Genomic DNA, 17417 nt, shown 5'->3' with positions numbered 1-17417 from the left:
GCATAAAAGCTGATATTTCTGATTATCGCTGGGGGCTGGTATTGTGGTTTAGAAAAGAAAAGGACAAAAAAAGTAATATTAAACTTTCCCTATAATACTTCTATGATACGACGGGATAAAAAAGTAACAAGCTCTTTGCAAATCAACTAACAATGGCCGATGTGATCTTCTAATAAAAGGTCAGAAAAGGTCCTGTAATATCCTCTTTACCTCCTCTAACCTCCACTTTGATATTGACGAATAAAAAAAAAAAACATGCTCCTCATTTTGCAAACAGGAAATGCCTTTCTGGTGAACGTGGCGCTAGCTGATCTCCTCGTGACCGGTCTGGTGATACCAGCCTCAGCCATAGTAATTCTAGCCGGTCAAGAAGAGTTGCTGAGTACCTGCAGATTCGAATGGACCCTGGAGGCACTGTGCTTCCTGGTGACAGTCCTGACCCTGGCGACAATAGCAGCAGAAAATTACGCTAGGCTGTGTCTGCCGGCTGAAAGGTAAATTTAATATGTAGAGCCCGAAATAATCAATAGAGCTCACAGTTAGCTAATACCTACTTAAAATTTTATATGGTCCCGTTCCAAGGTCCAAAGTAACCCTAACCACTAAATAATGTACATAAAATAGCAGTTTTTTCTTCTATAATGTATACTTGTACTAATTGCTATAGTAACTATCGAATGGCTTTCTTTTAGGTACGCAGCCTTGACTCCTGGCAAGGTGACAACCGTGATCCTAGTAGCATGGCTCATAGCAGCCATGGCAGTAGGACTCCAATCATCCCTCGACCTGGGTCCAGATTTCTGCGGAGGAAAGTTCAATGGCATCGCCATGGAGCAGGCAGCTGGCGCTAGCATACTGGTAGGACTACCAGCCCTGATAACGATCTTCCTCTACTTCAGACTGGTAATGAGAGTTCGCGGCGCGACACGGGGTTCCTTCAAGCAGCCAATCACCTTCGCCTGGGACTACGAACTAACCAAGACGAATATGTATAGCTTCGCCCTGTTTGCTGTATTCTGGCTTCCATTCGGCGTGGCCATCTGCGTGAGTTCGGTGCGCCACGTGAGCGTGCACGTCCATTATAACCTGGCCTGGTTCGCCCTGTCAAAGTCATGCGTGAATAATCTTCTGTATTGCGTGGCCGATCGTCACTTCAGGAGCGCCTACGTCAAGTTGTTCCACTATTGCTGCTGCAAGACCACGGTGAGTTTCTCCAGGCGTCAGCGGGGCGACGGAGGTCGTGCTTCCGGTGACGTGAAGCTTAGGGTTCATATTATTCACTCGTACGCGAGTCCAGCATCATGCCGTCCGACAGCAACCAGACCCAATGGCCGCGACGTCTATGAACTCTAGAGGAAAAGATCGTCGATAGTCAGCATGTAAACGTATAAACGAATTCAGGAAGCTGGACAGTCCCCAAATCCAAAACGCTCCATCCAGCCTTAACCGCGATACTTAGATCACCATACCTCATTTCGCTGTATTGGCAAATTTTTATAACGGATGGCTGCGACCTATGGACACTACGTAGGACGTTGCCAGACTATAGAAAAAAATCAATCCCGACGAAGTTCCACGGCCAGGATACCTCCTGGACTTTTCATTTCGTCGAACCGGAACCGGTTTTCCACAACAGGGAGAGTTGGTTTAGCCTCGCATTCTTAGGATTCTCTTCCTGCGCCAACTGCAAAGAAACTCTATGAATTTACGGTCGATTAACCTAACCTAACTGAACCGTACAACCTGGAGGATGTAACTCTGGCTATAACAATGAGTGCAAAAGTCTACTTTCTAAGAACACATACCTGCTCTCTGGGATTTTTCCTTTCCTCCATAAAGATCCTTTCGTTCCCTTTGGTTGGTACGCTTCCACGTGCTCGTTGAAGAGCTTCCTCATGCTTCCTGACCCAAGTCGTACAATCTCGTTGTTCAGGTTGTTTGGTTCAGTTAAGACACCCACGCTGGTACCTTGAAGGACCAAAAAAATCGGATAACACGAATCAACGTTTTCCCCCATTTACGTCAATGCAAAAATTCTCACAGATCAATGCTCACCGTTTTCTCATTCCTTTTAATAATCTCAAAATATCCTCCCACTATATTTGGCGCGCCATTCGATGTGCTTTCTCCGTCCATTTTAAGGTTATAAGAATCTCGACGATACTCGCCCGACGCTATAAAGCTTCTGTCATTAATCCGTTCCAATCCTGTCGGTGCCTGCATTACAATGACGACGGAACATTACCGCAGTGGCGTAGTTTCTCAGCACAAGAACGTCCAGTGATGACAATGGCTACGCTTGACGAACACTCCTGTAACAAAAACAAAGAAAACCAAATATAAGGATACACTCGTCTACAGCTTTACTTCTTGCCAAGAATAAAAGTTGGGCAAAAATATAAAAACAGAAAAGCTATCAAAGTGCAATATAATACTCCCGTGCTATTTACATGTGCATACTATTTATATACTCTGTACTGAAGATTCTCGTATGCGTTTTGGATTCGTGGGACATTCGTTCGTTCGACTTGGCTATATTTTTATAATAGCCAGTCGAGCAGACGACGACTGGCAGGAGCACATATCTAGGTTCTATTGTGTCGAAAGCAACGGCCCAGCGAAGGGACAGCCAATTGCGACTGTCGCGCGTTGAGTATTGACCCAAGGGCGTAGGTCCGTTATAACGTTGTACCCGAAGTGTCCGTCGGAAAGGAAAAAGTGCCTCGCGAAACCCTGGGGATCTGTCATAAATCCCGAATGGTACGTGGGATCGTATATAATCCTAACCTAAAAGACAAAAGGCCAAAAGAGGACGAAGGAGAAGTACAGAAACTCCACAAATATCTCAAGACGAAACAAAACACTGTCTTATTAGCGAATACGACGCTACCAGACGAGACAAACAAATTAAATAGACAGAAAAAGGAACAGAAACAACAAAAACCACAAAAATAAATATCCGAAAACCGTGTTACAGCGATCACGAATTTTTTCGATTATCGTTCTGCACTCGAGGATACATATATATATATATAATAAAAGCACTGTGAGAAGGTCGTGTCTCGCAGTGCATTATCGGACGTATATACTTATCTTAAAAAATGTCTTATCAAGGTCAAGGATAAAAAACCTGACTGTACCAGCGGTTTTCCATACATTTTTTTTTTCCACCACCATCAAACCGCCAGATAACATCAAGATGCACATCTCCATAGATACCGCACCTCGTCGCATCAAAAGTCCCATATCGATGACGCGCTGGGATCGATTATCAACAAAATGGCGTCACGATATCGCTCGGTTTGATCGGGAAAATTTGTTCTCCCTTTTTTAAAAAAAAAAAAAAGTGTTGACAAAACCCAACGCTCCGTACTCAATAGGCGCGTCGTATTTACTCGAGCGGAGTTAATTCTTTACTATAAAGCTCCGACCTAAGCTCGTGGTATATTTTGAGACTTTTATGCAAAATCATTCTGTGTTACGCGTTACGCGTCTGTTCACTGTAAATAGCTCGTCCCATACTGCGTTACAGTACTTGTAATTGCGTAACGTGACTATGTATATCTATATACTGTAATAATGTATTTAACACGCCTTCTGTCAAGCTGTGATCACTCTAGGTATGGATATTGGAATAGATACTTAAAATGAAGAGAAAAGAAAAAAATAATAAGAAAAAAAAAAGAATACGCGAATTTGACTCACGACCGCGACGCCGGGCGTCTTGCGTTGGCAGACAGCGTTTATCCGGGAGGAAAAAAAAGAAAAACAGGAACAACAATATCCGGACTCCTCGGCAGCGAACGAGGAGATAAATAAATGATGCGTATGAGGTAAATCGAATGCTACCCAATGAAACGCGCTAACAAATATCATTCGACGATGATAACATTTGGAGATACGTGGGACCAGATAACGTTTGCTGTAACTAGCGACTTTTTGTTCCATCTATACAATGTATATATATATATATATATATATATATATATATATATATGCATTAAATAAATATATATATATATATATACATATACTTTTTAGTGCATCGTTCATTCCGAAAGTGCAGTATTACGGACGTAGATAATAAAGTGCATCTCGTGAAGCCCCTATGAGAAATAGTAAAGTCAAAAATAAAAAGCACAATAAATCGAGTGAAAAAATTTCCGTATATTAAAACTTTCAAACGAAAATCACATAAATTAGCAAAACGAAGAAATTACATTGCGCGAAAATCAAGTTAAATGCATGAGATACTACGCGAGTCGTAAAGATACGTTTAACGTGAAATAATAATAAAATCCGTGGTAACTTCGCGATAATGAAATATTCACGCGAACACAGTAGACCGGAAATCATAAGCATAATTAACCCATTCGAATGCATCGAGGAAAGAAAAGTTTCCGACGTTCTAGCGTTTCCTCCATATGCGTGCCCCATTCGTATGTATCAGCTGGGTATGGTTAGCCGGCCGATATTTCCAAGGTATAAGTAAAAAGATATGAAGACGTTATTTCTCATAGGGGTAATTACGGAAACTCAATTAAAAAAGAAAAAAGTCTCGAAGATAACCCAGTGGATCCTATCGAGCGAGCTTCCCGAACTTACACCAAGCCAAATAAGAGACGTTGGATTCCGCTGGGAGTCGAGATATATGTATATACTGGGTTATTCGACCCAAACGCACCATATGAACATGGTTTTACCATAAGACTCAAATGGACGTGCTAACTTCAGGTGGTGCGTTTCTACTGAATAATCCATAATATATATATATTATGTTTACGGCAAACGTACGGGCTGAAGTTGGACGCAATTGAACAACTATGTTAGTCGGGGCTATGTAGTCTTGTTAAACAAATTAAATAATATGAAATTCCTGATCTTAGCTATGTTATGACGTTAACTTTCAGTTCTTTAATGATGCCACCCTGCTCTGATTCATGAAATCACCCACTCAGGGCCAATTTCAGCTGGTGCGTTTGCCGTGAACAACCCTTTATATATATATCGAGAGCGCGAGAATAATAATGGTAATGATGATAATAATAACAATACTCCTAGATAATAGTAATACTATCGATTTTCTTTCTATACCATGTGCCCGAATCCGCATCCTCCTTTATACGAGTACGAAAACGAATACATTGGTACGGGAGACCGGAGATTCGGGGGAATATATATATATATATATATATATATATATATATATATAATTAATTGTATTTCCGTGCGAATGATAACACAGCGCACTATTGTAATATTATATATGTATAAATGTATACACGATTGACGATAACTCACATTATATTTTGTTATACCGGGTTGTTCGGTCCAAACGCATTTATTTAATTATTATGGTACAGCCATGTTCAGGTTAGGTCAGGTTAGGACTGAATAACCGGGTATATCGTTGACATAAGAATTACGAATAATAAGCGAATATGTACGGGGTGTACCGTATTGCACATGATCCATACGATACACCCTGTAGAATTGCGACGTAAGACCTGCGACTACTTTACATTAACATTACTTTGGACAAACTGGTGAAAAAAGCGTTCGAAGAATTAACGAGAGTAAATAGAAAAAAAAAGTATAGGGGGTGGTCAGGCAAAGTGTCGAAGAGGGTTAAGGTAGGATATTGAGAAATGAGAATAAAACGAAATGACCTTGGTACGCGTCCGTATAGTTATGAAATAATTTTAAAAACTTATATAAGGAGGTAAAGGGTGAATTTTGATATTTGTTTTTACTCCGTTTTAACCGTGACGAAAGTGCGTTTCACTTAATTTTATTATTTTTATTATTTATGATGATCAGATAAAAATCGTGTTTTTTCCCATAATTACCATCAATTACCTGATATCAATGATACATCGTACCGGAAAACGTATATGTATAAGATTTATGCGAAACTGCAATTTTTTTTTATTTTTGTAGAATAGATCCTAGTTCATAATGGTAGATATAGCATAGTGCTTTATTACAGTAGCGTCGGATGATATGGTATATTGTATGTCGTAGATTAAGTGACGAGAGAATTGACATTTCTGCCAATTTTTTTTTTTTGCAAAAATTCGATGAAAGTGACTTGAACGTATTCGTAATTTAATTATTTCTATAAGGAACTTTCCGTTGGAGGATTAATTGAACGTTGTTTTTCTTCGTCGAGGTATGACGTAACATTGAAAACCGGCACGACTGCTCGAATTTTTGAATTTATTAAGCAACCTTTACTGATGCCACTTACCACCCCTTCGCTCCTGCCCCGTAACACCAATGGTATTTATATATCTAATGTATGCATATATGTATATGTATATCATTCATGGTGAATTGAGCAGACAGAAACGTTTTCATGAAAATATATCCCAAAGTCTCTGTTATATGTAATATATAGTAGTAATGTTGCTCGAGCGACGTATGAATAATGTTCAATTATCATAATGTAAATTAATAACTATGTTCGACTGTCCTTGTAATATCTATATGTAATTTATATTGTATACTGAACCATCGTTTGACATGGATTTATCGTACGAGTGCTGCCATTTTATGGATATATAGAGACGGCGAATTTCTCCTAAAGGGATATAGGGTCGATAGAGAGCAAGGGAGACAGATATATATATAGAGAGAGTGAGAGAGAGAGAGAGAGTAAATGTACGAATGAGCGTATATAAATGAGCGAGTGAGAGAAAGAAGATATTAACTAACGCGGTCATTAAATGTTTCTAAAGAGAATGACGACTACCTTCGAAACTCCGAGGACCACGAATTCACAATAATTGTTGTCTCGTGAACGTGATATAATATCTAGTAATCTGTAATTGGACTTTTTTTCGTAAAGCGAGAGAAAAAGAGAAGTGGGGGGGGGAGAGGAAAAAAAAAGGAAATTTAAAAGAAAAAAGTTACACTGATACAAGCCCTAATAATTGTTGTTCGTCGAAGAAAATAAGCAAAGAGAAAAAAATAAAAAATGTAGTGGGATATATAGATAAATACCGAATAATTAATGTCGTGCTTCGATATACTTAAATGTCAAAGATATAACGAACGATTTACGAAGAGAAGCGAAAGTTAAAGGGATATTTTAATCGTGAAGTATTTCACTTCTGTAGCGCGACATGTTGTTATCTCATTGGTCGGTTGACGTTTTTTTATATGTTTTTAATTTCCTTCTGATATTTTAATATACGAACGTTGAAGAATTAGGCAGGGAGGCATAGAGATAGATGGATAAGAAGAAAGAGAAATAATAATAGTGAATAATATAGAAAAATGATCAGTGTCCTATATCGAGTAGACATGTATGTATATGTAGATTAGAGTAGAGACGATGATGACGAAGTTTTAGAGACTACAATTCTAAAAATCATATAGTTTATAGAGTAAACGGCGTATTGTATTGAATTATATAAATGTGTTTATTTTGTACTGGATGTATTTCGCGTTGATGTATTTTTCGTAAAGCCGAGTTCACCTGCCGTCGTTCAAAATTTACCGGGCGACGGTGTGTCTCGTAGCTATATATTTTATTGTGACACGTGTCGGTGTAGATTTTATAATATTGTAATAAATACATTCATTTTACATGACTATGCAAGTAATACGACCTGCACGTTCCTTTGAGATGTGATATATGATATATATAGTATAGTGTACTGAATAATAGAAATTTATTAAGGTAGCAAAATTTATAACAGTTTTAGATCCGTTCATTGGATTTCTTTAATTATTAATGATTCGAGATAGTTTAATTTGAATGTAGTATTCAGTATTACGTGTAGTGTGAAATGCAAATATTTGAGGGAAACTCGATGATTCTTAGGATACGTAGAATAAATGTCGCTAGGTAGTTCAGGGAAAATTTGTATTTCGAATAACGGTAAGCTTTGTAGAAATTGGTTACCGTAGATGGCGCCAGTATCATATACAAACAATATGGCTGTGATCGCATAGTGTTGCGTGCCGTCGATATTTCCGTTTTATTTAAATAGTGAAGGAAAGCTGCTTTTTGCTCTGTAGTAACGTCTCGAATTAATTACATCCGTGAGGTAATTAGATTTACAGTAATGAAACAGCTATTGCGTGTATGATGGATGCTGTAAGTTAAAGTAACCTCTAATCTCTCATGTTTTTGTTGTTATGATTATTGAATTTTTGGTGGTAATGAAGTTGGAATTGTTTTTTTCTAGGTGATGGATCCTGAGTTTTTATCAAGATTGATACCTCAGAGTAAGGAGCAAGTTAGACCAGCGTGTAAAAAGTGTGGCTATGCTGGACATCTGACTTATCAATGCAGAAATTTTATCAAAGTCGATCCTAACAAGGAAATTGTTCTCGATGTGAGTAGCACTAGTTCGGACAGTGATGAGAACTATGTTACTCCTTTGACGGAACTAAGGGAAAAGGAGCTCAAGAAGAAATTAAAGGAAGCGAAGAAAAAGCACAAGGAGAAGAAGAGTAAAAAGAAATCAAAGAAGCGTAAAAAGTCTGAAACTAGTGAATCTGATTCAGAGGACTCCTCTTCTGAGGAAGAACGTAAGCGTAAACATAAGAAAAAGAGGAAGAAGTCCAAGCACAAAAAACATAAGAAGCATAAGAAACAAAGTTCATCAGACTCTGATTCTGATGAGGATAGTGAAAAAGAATAATATTAAGGACTTTTATCCTGTACTTGTATATATATTACTGTAAACGGGAGATTTGTAAATAAATGAGATTTTAGTATTTTTATTTTATTATAATTTTGCCCTATATTCGATGCAGCCCAACGATATGTAGACTTTAACGCCACCTATTTTGCGAAAAAGTGAAAAAAATAGATGGCGCTACTGTTCTACTTGGATTTACTGGAGTAGCTGACAAATTGTATAGGTGTATTTACCATTAGGTTACTGAGTCCCGTTAATAATCGTCATACTTCTAAAAGAGGGTTTATTTGTGACTAAGCTAGTGATTGTTGTTCGATCAACATGACAAGACATGCAAGAAATTGTACGGCTGGTGCTGTGTACACGTACCACGAGAAAAAAAAGGACGCCACAGCCTCAGGTTATGGAACGAATAGTCAAAGAGTTGGAAAGGATTCAGTGAAGGATTTTGATTGTTGTTGTTTGACTTTACAACCTTGCCGAATTCCTGTAGTAACGTAAGTTAAAAACTTTAGCACTAATATCTTAATGGACATAACAAGCTTTGGTAACAATATTTAATTAATTTGATATTTTCATTACAGGAAAGATGGGTACCTTTTTGATAAGGAAGCTATACTCGAGTATATCTTAACGAAGAAGAAAGAATACACAAGAAAGTTGAAAGAATATGAAAAGCAGAAACAAAAGGAAAAGGTATTGTCTGATTATGAGTATAGAAAGGAAGTTCAATAATTGAATTAAGTAAATCTATAGGAATTAATGTCTAGATTAATTTTATATAGGAGCAATCTCAAGAAAAGACAGCAAATGAGGAACTGGAGAAACTACAGAATTTTCTAAAGGGAGAGAAAAATATTGTATCTAGGAAATCTTCCGATGAAGCTGGTTCATCAATTTCCAATATGAGTAATGGTCGAGATAAAGTATTACCCAGCTTTTGGATACCAGCCAAGACACCACAAGCCAAAGAAGTCACTTTACAGAAGCCTGATAAAACCATTTATTGCCCTGTGAGTGGAAAAGTGCTAAAGCTTAAGGACCTTATTCCTGTTAAATTTACAGAGGTGAAAGATCCAGATGATAAGAAATCTCTCATCGTAAAACAAGCAAGATACATGTGCCCAATCACACATGATATTTTGAGCAATAGCGTACCCTGTGCAGTTTTAAAGCCAACGTGAGTTTATCATTAGCAATAATAAACATTTATATTAACTAATCTGTCATAATTAAATCATCGTATTTGTACATTTCAGAGGCGACGTAGTAACAATGGAATGTGTAGAAAAGATAATTAAGAAGGATTGGATAAACCCTCTGGACAGCACTAAACTAACCGAAGCTGACATTATACCTTTGCAAAGGGTAACTATAGTTGAATATAATATAACAAATGTAGATTATTAAATACTAAAAGTGGCTACTTGTTGCAGGGAGGTACTGGATATGCAGCAGCCAATGATTCCCTTGAAGGAAAGCATCAGCGACCTGTCTTACAAGCATAGACATAAAAATCCACAACAATCCACGTTAATTATAATCCACCTTCAAATTGTACATTTTAAAATAGAAGTAAAATGACGAAAAAAAAGTGCATTCTCAATATCCAACCTCAAATCATCCACTCCAAAAACATCTTACTCAGATAAAAAAGCTCAGACATATAATTCATAATAAAGAGCATGAAAATGATAAATCGCAAGTAATGTCATGCCGCAACAGGTGTGAAAGAATAAAAATTCTTGAACGACTCTCGATCAAAACGTTAGCCGAATAAAGTGCTGCCATCTTGAAGTTCTAATTTTTAAAAAGAGCTCAGTGACGCGGTGCCTGACTCCGCCGGATAGGCGGCAAACTGCGAGATTCAATACGTTAAGAACTTCCCGCTTCTGATGTGTGCGTTCTGCCTTGCGTAATTTAATTTTTTAAATCGCGAGTGTCACGCGTTATCATGCACGGGATACAATGTCGTGCCGCCGTCACCGTTGATTGAGGTAAGTCAGCCACAAATTTCTAATCAACTGACTAACCGTATCCACACTCATTAAATAACCACTACTTTTACCATAAAAATAGATTTTACCAGCTATTCATTGCTCCCCCTTGATCACCTCCACATTCTATTTATTAAATACTCATCAAATAAACTTTGATCTCATTAAACTGTCTCAATATCTCAGTTGAAATGCGTTATGCTCATTAATACGTGTGTTGAATTGGTGCACTTTAAATAGGACGTGATAATGCAGCTGTGTTATTCCCATACGTATGCCACACAATATAATATGCATGAAACTTACGAGCTACTTTTTTTTATTTATCTGCATACTTACACATTTAATACTATAATTCTCGTCGGCTCATCTCATTTTTCGCAAATCTGCATTCTGCACGGCTTCTGTCCTTGAAAGGTAGACGTCCCGTTCACAAGAACGTGTCTAAAACAGAAAATTGTTTTACTCACTCTCTGTATTGCATTCTCACAAGTACATATTATACTATAATAAAAGTATTATTAATAACAGTTAATGTGATCAATCACAAAAGCTGTCACGGTCTCTTAAAAGCAAATTTATACATGACAAAGTCAAAGGAATTGCCATGCCACGTGGAGGATACAGAAAAAAAAATCGGTAACAATATATGAATTATTAAGGATTTATTTAGAAATACTTTCATTATTATTAATCTTCCCAGTATTTTTATTTGTTATATCTATATTTTGGTCAAAGTATACTTCGTATATCCTATCGTACACTAGGTCGGCCATTGCAATGCATCTACAATTTGTACGTAACGAATAGTCAGTGTTGATGTATGCTTCTGTATTTGTGTATGGAAATGTGCATTCGCCTACTGCAACAGTGCTTCACTGATAAGCAGTAATACGACATAATATCATCGTTTCAAGTACGCCAAGATATGACCGACACCTCTACGAATATTGCTCTTTATTACAATATCTACAGATCCTGAGAGTTAACACGATAATCACTATATTTTCATGTTATCCAATATTTATGAAGGTAATGCATGCATTTGGGTAGATAACTTAGAGAGGGACTTGGAAAATTGAAGGTTCCGTGCAGGTATTCTAACCTAACCTAACAGACTCTTCATAAGACAGAACAACAAAATTTACCAATTTGCATCTAATATTCTTCCTCGGGTCTATTGCAGAAAAGATTCTGACATTCATTCAGGATGTAAAATGATCTTCTCAACTGTTAATTCAAATCAAAAGCTCTTACGTAAATAATTAACGTTGTTCGTAGTCTACGTCAATTACGTTCAGTTGCATAATTCTTGATTACGACAGAAAATGCATTTCAATATATTCTGATAGATGCAACGATACTTATCAATGTCGGTGCTGCTTTTTGATTGTCATATAATGTTAACTGTTTGCGTAGAATGTACTCGAAGTTGCCTGAGAATTTCTTTGAATCACTGCAGGCGTCAGTATTTTACAAACTTCCACAGAGACCGAACTTTTATTCGCTAATAAATACAGCGCAATGAGTTATTCGTTTTTGCCTTATAGACACTTTAGATGTTACGTAATGCGTCTTGCGTGCGCGGTGCGCGTTACCTCATATCAAAGCAATTCTCGATCAGCCGGGCGGTCATTTTCCCACCATGACCATTGGCGATACATTATGGATTGACTTAAGGATTTTCAGATTCTAGAAAAAAATTAATAAAACTTTAAGTGCTTTGGTAAATCTATCTGATCATCTCGTATGAAACTTAATGTTCCATTTTTATTTATCAAGTCAGTTCAATGTCGTGGTAATACGTAAACTTTAAGTATGAAGAGAGAGAAACGCCAAGAGAGGAAAAAAATAAACTGCATCACCGATTACACTTGCAAGATTGCAAACTTGACCGGTGGCTTCTTGAATAGCCTTGCTCAACGACTTTTTCCATATTAAAAATATTCCATTAATAACATACATTGAAATTTATTGTAGACTTTTTGTCCTATAAATCAAATTCTCAAGTCATTCTTACGTGAAAATTTTAATAAGCTCCCGCTCGTATAACCTATATATACTAACCGAATTCACGTGATAACAATGGATTCCGTAGTACGTCGATCTATTCTAATTAGCTAATTATCACGGTATAACGATTAATATTTGTGCTAATAAGAAAGTAACTGTCGCGACGGTATTACATACCTGTTTGTCAATTTAAAACGCTTCAAAGTTCAAAATTCCGCGTGCATTAACAGCAGCGCCACTAGCGGACGTCTTCGGAAGTTTTATTACTTCGAGACTAGTTTCATAAATTGTCCAAGAAAACGATCTTATGCAGATCGCAGGTTTTACATTGATCATTGACAGTTGCATCGCGATCTAAAGGATCGTAAATTCTCTCGTTAAATACTATTCAGACTGCTAGTGACTACGTGTAATAACCGTGTAAAAAGATCAGGCTCGGTACCAATGCACGTATGGATCCAACAACGTAATTCATATTCCCGCAGGCTTACCATACAGTCGTAAACATCTTTCGAGTAATGTATTATTATTTATTGTAGTATTATTTGCCAACTTGGATTCTCTTGGATTTGTACTAAAGCAGTTTCGTCTTCCATCATTGCTATTCCCGGCACAGAAAATCGGGATGAGTATATCAGTGAGTGCAAGTGCATTTGCATAAGCCTCTATAGATATATATTATATACATTATAGATGTATATTAACACGTGTGAAATACCTAGTCGTAAATAGGTACGAAAGGTCAAAGTATTTCAAATGCAAATTCAAGAAAACTGAAGGTACTGGTCCTTAGTGTAAGGTCAATTCAATATCAGGTTAGTTGCACCCTTTTGTCCTACATTTATTAATTAATTATCTCTTCCACTATGCAGCTGCAAAGTGCATATGGGAATTGGATTAATATGGCTCCCACAAGGAATTTCTAATTAATTGACGTTTCACACGTGAATAAATTTTCACGTATATTTTAGATACAATTTCTCTGTTGCATATGAAGTTTGTTTATACGGATGCACTTCTATGGTTCAATGCATTTTCAATGCTAAAGGAATATTATGCATGGCTCATTTTCAATGTAGAATTCATACAACTTGCGCATCAGGCTCGTATACGGCCTGCGATTTTTACGTCATAGGTCAAGCGCACCGAGTGTTGCAACATCGGTGCACTTCGGGGATTATGCAACGACGACAAGAAATTCTTTGCCTTGACATTGCATTCGAATATGTATTACAAAGTTGATCTAGTTTTTTTTTTTATATTTCCTAAACACGACAAAGAGCTGGATATTGATTCATTAACGAAGATAGTAGCAACATATTATTGCATGTGCATTTACTATACGCTATGCACTTGCAGCTCACGTGCTACGACCGAGAATCGGTAAAAATTATAATTGCAAATATTAAAGAAAAAAAGATCAATTCCTTATTACTTATTTTCATTCGTTTGCAATAGTATTACTCAAAATAGTTACTACTGGCACAATTTTTTCCTAAAATTCACAAAAATAGTATCCCTTAGTATTATTGCATTATACCCTATTGTAAAGAACCAAAGGGTAGACGAAGCGAGGGAGAATTTTCTTATCGGTCATAGAATTTCCAAACCCTGTTTTTCAACCCTTCAAGCTTGACGACACCCCCGTCTCCCAATTTTCGACAACCGATAAATCGACCAATCCCTCACATTTTAATTAATAAAATCTCGAATCTCTCTATACTCAAAATACTTAACCCTCAGCTGACTTCAAGTAGTTTATCAGGATTTGTCAATACTCCACCCGCTACTTTCACGTCCACAGAAGCTTGGTACAGGTGTGTCAAGTTGTAAACGACAGAAAGGGGCTTAGAATACAAAGTCCCATTTACCTATTACCACCTGACGCAACTTCCATACCTACTAACATCCAGTTACAATGATACTTAAAAAAAAAAAATGATTTCTACCATCAACCCTTAATTGTATCTTTTAATAAAATAATAAAGTATATTTCTTAGTTAAATTAAATACGTGTACTTACACGTCATTGGATCAGATATAAATTACAGTATCTTTCACTCAGCTTGGATTCAATTTAAATTTCATTACCTATAGTCTCTTTGTCATAAATCATAATAATACAGAGCCAATGAAATTAGGGTGAGTTTTTTACCGAGCGTCCTCAGCTGTTACGTACCTACGAAATAATCCAAGTCAAAGCAACCTGAAGTTGTCAGCGGCAAGACATAATCTGTCAGAAGCAGACTGGATAACATTTACATAACCGTGTGGTTTAATTGTCGTATATACAGTGCTGTCCGCTCGGTTACGCAATTCAAATCCATAGCTTTGTCCCAGCCGATTGGACGCTTATCGAATCGCCCACGTTAACACTAAAGCTTTATTCACACTTGTTTCAGTAAAATTTATACAGAACGATACTTGAGACACTTTTTCTTATGGCACAGTCAACGCTGACCTTTGAGTTCATATTTTTAACTTAACCTTATCGCTTTCAATTCGCCACCCGGTACGTGTCGTCTTGCAGGACAAGGATCTTATTACTTGCACGTCTCAATGAGCAATTCTGTATTCAAAAAACAAATTAATTAGCCAATTATAAAAATCTCGATACACCCAAGTCTGGGGCGAATGTTTTCTTCGTTATGGGTATACAAAACGTTTGGCAATTAAAATAATAAAAATTGTATAATTAATATAAAAATATTTGTGACGTTCAGGCTTCCCTTTTTTTTTACTTTGATCATCATTTTATTCCATTAAGATTCGCACGTGTCTCGTCTTTGCGAAAATTTCTTGCAATCTTTTCGTTACTATGGATTATGGACTAGCTTCCAGCAGTTTATTCCGGAAGTACGTAGTTGTCGTTTGCGTGTTCATTTGTGTCCGATTTATTACGTGAAACGTAATATATAAATTTACCAGTCAGACTGATGAAGTCAAATTCCGCAAGGTGCTATGTGTTCGATTTATTATGTGTATAAATTTTGTATTTTTATTTTGAAAATTTTTATATTATTACTTATTTATATATATATATATATATATATATATATACGTTATTGATTTTTTGTCAATAGGAAACATCGGGGGAAGACGGCCAAATGACGCGGAGACAAGAGCAGCCTGGTCCACGTTTGAAGGTAAACTTAATTATACTGTTTCACGTAATATTATTATTATGAAATTTATACAAATCTTGAATTTAACATATCACGAGACTTTGGAATGAATTTTTAAGGTTAGACTGCACGCGCGTCCACTGTATTTCGCGTATCTGTAACCGGATACGGTCAAGTAAGCGTTTAATTAATGCAATTCGTGGATGTAGTGAAGTCACGTTTAAACGGATTTGCTGGATGGATTAATTATCACTGACAGCATATGTAACGTGTGTCTATTTACATATTGAGATTTATATTACTTATCAGTGCAGGATTGTGACGAATGACGATGGCGACGACCAATCGGCATCGCGGAAAAGTGACGATAATAATTTCGAAATATTTTCGATATTCGATAAATTTATTCTAAAAGCGTGAATCATATAATACATGGAGGGAAAAAAATAATACTGCTGGAAGAGAAGGAAAAATGCCATAGTATACATTTTATTATGAAAATGAGGATTGTCAAGGTTTTAGCTGTAATAATGTGTAACAATACTATTTCGATTTTAGTCAAATTTGTATTATATATATTATTTTTTTTTTTTTTTTTTGAAAGAGTGTCCGTCTGTTCTATTGGACTTGGGACGACCGGTGTCAATTTACCAATCAGACCCCAGAATCTATCTGAATTACTGGTCAGTCACTGGATGAACAAGAAAGTAATGGGACTCCGACGTATTCCGCACGTAATAAAAGTAAAACGATACGTAGTATCCGATTAAGGGATACGAGTGTGTTTTTAGGGATTGTGTAGCACGAAGATTTCTGATTGGTCGTAAATAATTCTAAGTCGATACACAACACGTGTGAAATAATCCATTGGTATTTTTATGCATGGATGAAAGATTTTTTTTTTAAATCCTCCAACAGCATTACATAACGCTATACGTAAAATCGTGGGAGAAAAATCGATAGGTATTTACGTGCGCCCACGTATTTTTCATTTTGAAAATACCGAAAATTGGATAAAGTAGTATCAGTTAAGTCTTTCTGTGAATCCAACTAAATTAATTAACCAGGACTAAAACCTGGTTACCGAAAAATCGTCGAATCGCCAAGTCCCGTTAATGGTTGACATGGATGGGTACATGTGGTCACTTCAAACGTCCCCCTTGATAGGGGTGGATATGTTCCGGATGATGATAATTAGTGCATGGGGTAAGCGACATACATGTAACCCCAGTTAATACCCAGTAATTAGTATTAATTAATGATCTAAGCCTAGATACTACTAAAAGATCTTAAAAGAGCCGATACCGATGCTTTAATTTGAAAGCATAGTAAAAAAAAGATAAAGCCAAAAAGTCACGTGAAATTCCTTTGTAGCTGAAATATGAAAAACTTGTAAAAAAAACTTTTCTCATATGTCCATCCTAACATAGAAACTGGTCCAGCAACTCATCCAGCATCCCAAACATCATATTCTCATTCTGTCCTCTTAAAGTGACCGAGGACTCTTGACGGAATGTCGAGCCTGACTTTTATAGAGTTCGTCGCATATGGTGAAACCATTCCAAGTTCAAACATCGGCGTATGACTTGAAATACGTGTATTTCGTAAATATCAAATGCTGGAGG

The 17417-nt window shown here is 36.8% G+C and overlaps 4 protein-coding genes and 2 long non-coding RNA genes across 27 annotated transcripts in view; 4 read left to right on the top strand and 2 right to left on the bottom strand.

Annotated features, from left to right (window-relative positions):
* The window catches only part of LOC107269239, a 1678-nt gene extending 981 nt beyond the window's left edge, over nucleotides 1–697 (bottom strand). The window contains exons 1-2 of the long non-coding RNA XR_001538015.2: nucleotides 555–697; nucleotides 387–487 (exon numbers count right to left, since the gene is read on the bottom strand). This is a non-coding gene — a long non-coding RNA (uncharacterized LOC107269239). The remainder of the gene's footprint in view (nucleotides 1–386; nucleotides 488–554) is intronic.
* The window catches only part of LOC107269232 (melatonin receptor type 1B-A), a 26342-nt gene extending 18741 nt beyond the window's left edge, over nucleotides 1–7601 (top strand). For all 7 annotated transcript variants that reach the window (XM_025086535.1, XM_015742857.2, XM_025086536.1 and 4 more), the window contains 2 exons: nucleotides 278–494; nucleotides 693–7601. In XM_025086535.1, coding sequence (XP_024942303.1) covers nucleotides 278–494; nucleotides 693–1353 — 878 coding nt within the window. In that variant the 3' untranslated portion in view covers nucleotides 1354–7601. The remainder of the gene's footprint in view (nucleotides 1–277; nucleotides 495–692) is intronic.
* Nucleotides 1228–12227, bottom strand: LOC107269238. 2 transcript variants are annotated; one of them, XR_001538012.2, is made up of 6 exons: nucleotides 11803–12227; nucleotides 10994–11098; nucleotides 2056–2312; nucleotides 1806–1968; nucleotides 1470–1684; nucleotides 1228–1349 (listed from the first exon to the last, which is right to left on the bottom strand). It is a non-coding gene; the product is annotated as an uncharacterized LOC107269238 (long non-coding RNA). The 2 variants fall into 2 exon arrangements; XR_001538013.2 differs by having other exon boundaries at nucleotides 11912–12226.
* Nucleotides 7798–8735, top strand: LOC107269234 (protein SREK1IP1). 2 transcript variants are annotated; one of them, XM_015742862.2, is made up of 2 exons: nucleotides 7798–8057; nucleotides 8199–8735. In XM_015742862.2, the coding sequence occupies exon 2, from the start codon at nucleotides 8202–8204 to the stop codon at nucleotides 8655–8657; it is 456 nt and encodes a 151-aa protein (XP_015598348.1). In that variant the 5' UTR covers nucleotides 7798–8057; nucleotides 8199–8201; the 3' UTR covers nucleotides 8658–8735. The 2 variants fall into 2 exon arrangements, with proteins under 2 accessions (XP_015598348.1, XP_015598346.1); XM_015742860.2 differs by having other exon boundaries at nucleotides 7915–8107.
* LOC107269233 (nitric oxide synthase-interacting protein homolog) lies at nucleotides 8843–10251 on the top strand. Its single transcript, XM_015742859.2, has 5 exons — nucleotides 8843–9154; nucleotides 9242–9353; nucleotides 9443–9837; nucleotides 9917–10025; nucleotides 10094–10251. The coding sequence occupies exons 1-5, from the start codon at nucleotides 8979–8981 to the stop codon at nucleotides 10163–10165; spliced, it is 864 nt and encodes a 287-aa protein (XP_015598345.1). The 5' UTR covers nucleotides 8843–8978; the 3' UTR covers nucleotides 10166–10251.
* LOC107269230 (protein cycle) overlaps nucleotides 10504–17417 on the top strand; it is a 19783-nt gene continuing 12869 nt past the window's right edge. For 2 of the 14 annotated variants that reach the window (XM_015742850.2, XM_025086523.1), the window contains exons 1-3: nucleotides 10504–10654; nucleotides 15751–15813; nucleotides 17223–17416. In XM_015742850.2, the coding sequence (XP_015598336.1) occupies nucleotides 17340–17416 (77 nt within the window). In that variant the 5' untranslated portion in view covers nucleotides 10504–10654; nucleotides 15751–15813; nucleotides 17223–17339. Of the gene's footprint in view, nucleotides 10655–11559; nucleotides 11687–13285; nucleotides 13305–15750; nucleotides 15814–17222; nucleotide 17417 lie in introns of those variants that run through there. The other 12 variants (XM_015742854.2, XM_015742851.2, XM_025086531.1 and 9 more) reach the window with 8 other exon arrangements.

This window comes from Cephus cinctus, unplaced genomic scaffold (genome assembly GCF_000341935.2).
Source record: "Cephus cinctus unplaced genomic scaffold, Ccin1 Ccin1_scaffold0617, whole genome shotgun sequence".
NCBI classification, from domain to species: domain Eukaryota; kingdom Metazoa; phylum Arthropoda; class Insecta; order Hymenoptera; family Cephidae; genus Cephus; species Cephus cinctus.
This window is presented reverse-complemented; position numbering and strand designations above follow the sequence as displayed.

Coding starts and splice junctions, on each gene's coding strand:
- LOC107269233 (XM_015742859.2), top strand. CDS start 8,979: ATGACAAGACATGCAAGAAATTGTACGGCTGGTGCTGTGTACACGTAC. Junction 9,354..9,442: donor AGCAGAAACAAAAGGAAAAG/GTATTGTCTGAT, acceptor AATTTTATATAG/GAGCAATCTCAAGAAAAGAC. Junction 10,026..10,093: donor ACATTATACCTTTGCAAAGG/GTAACTATAGTT, acceptor TACTTGTTGCAG/GGAGGTACTGGATATGCAGC.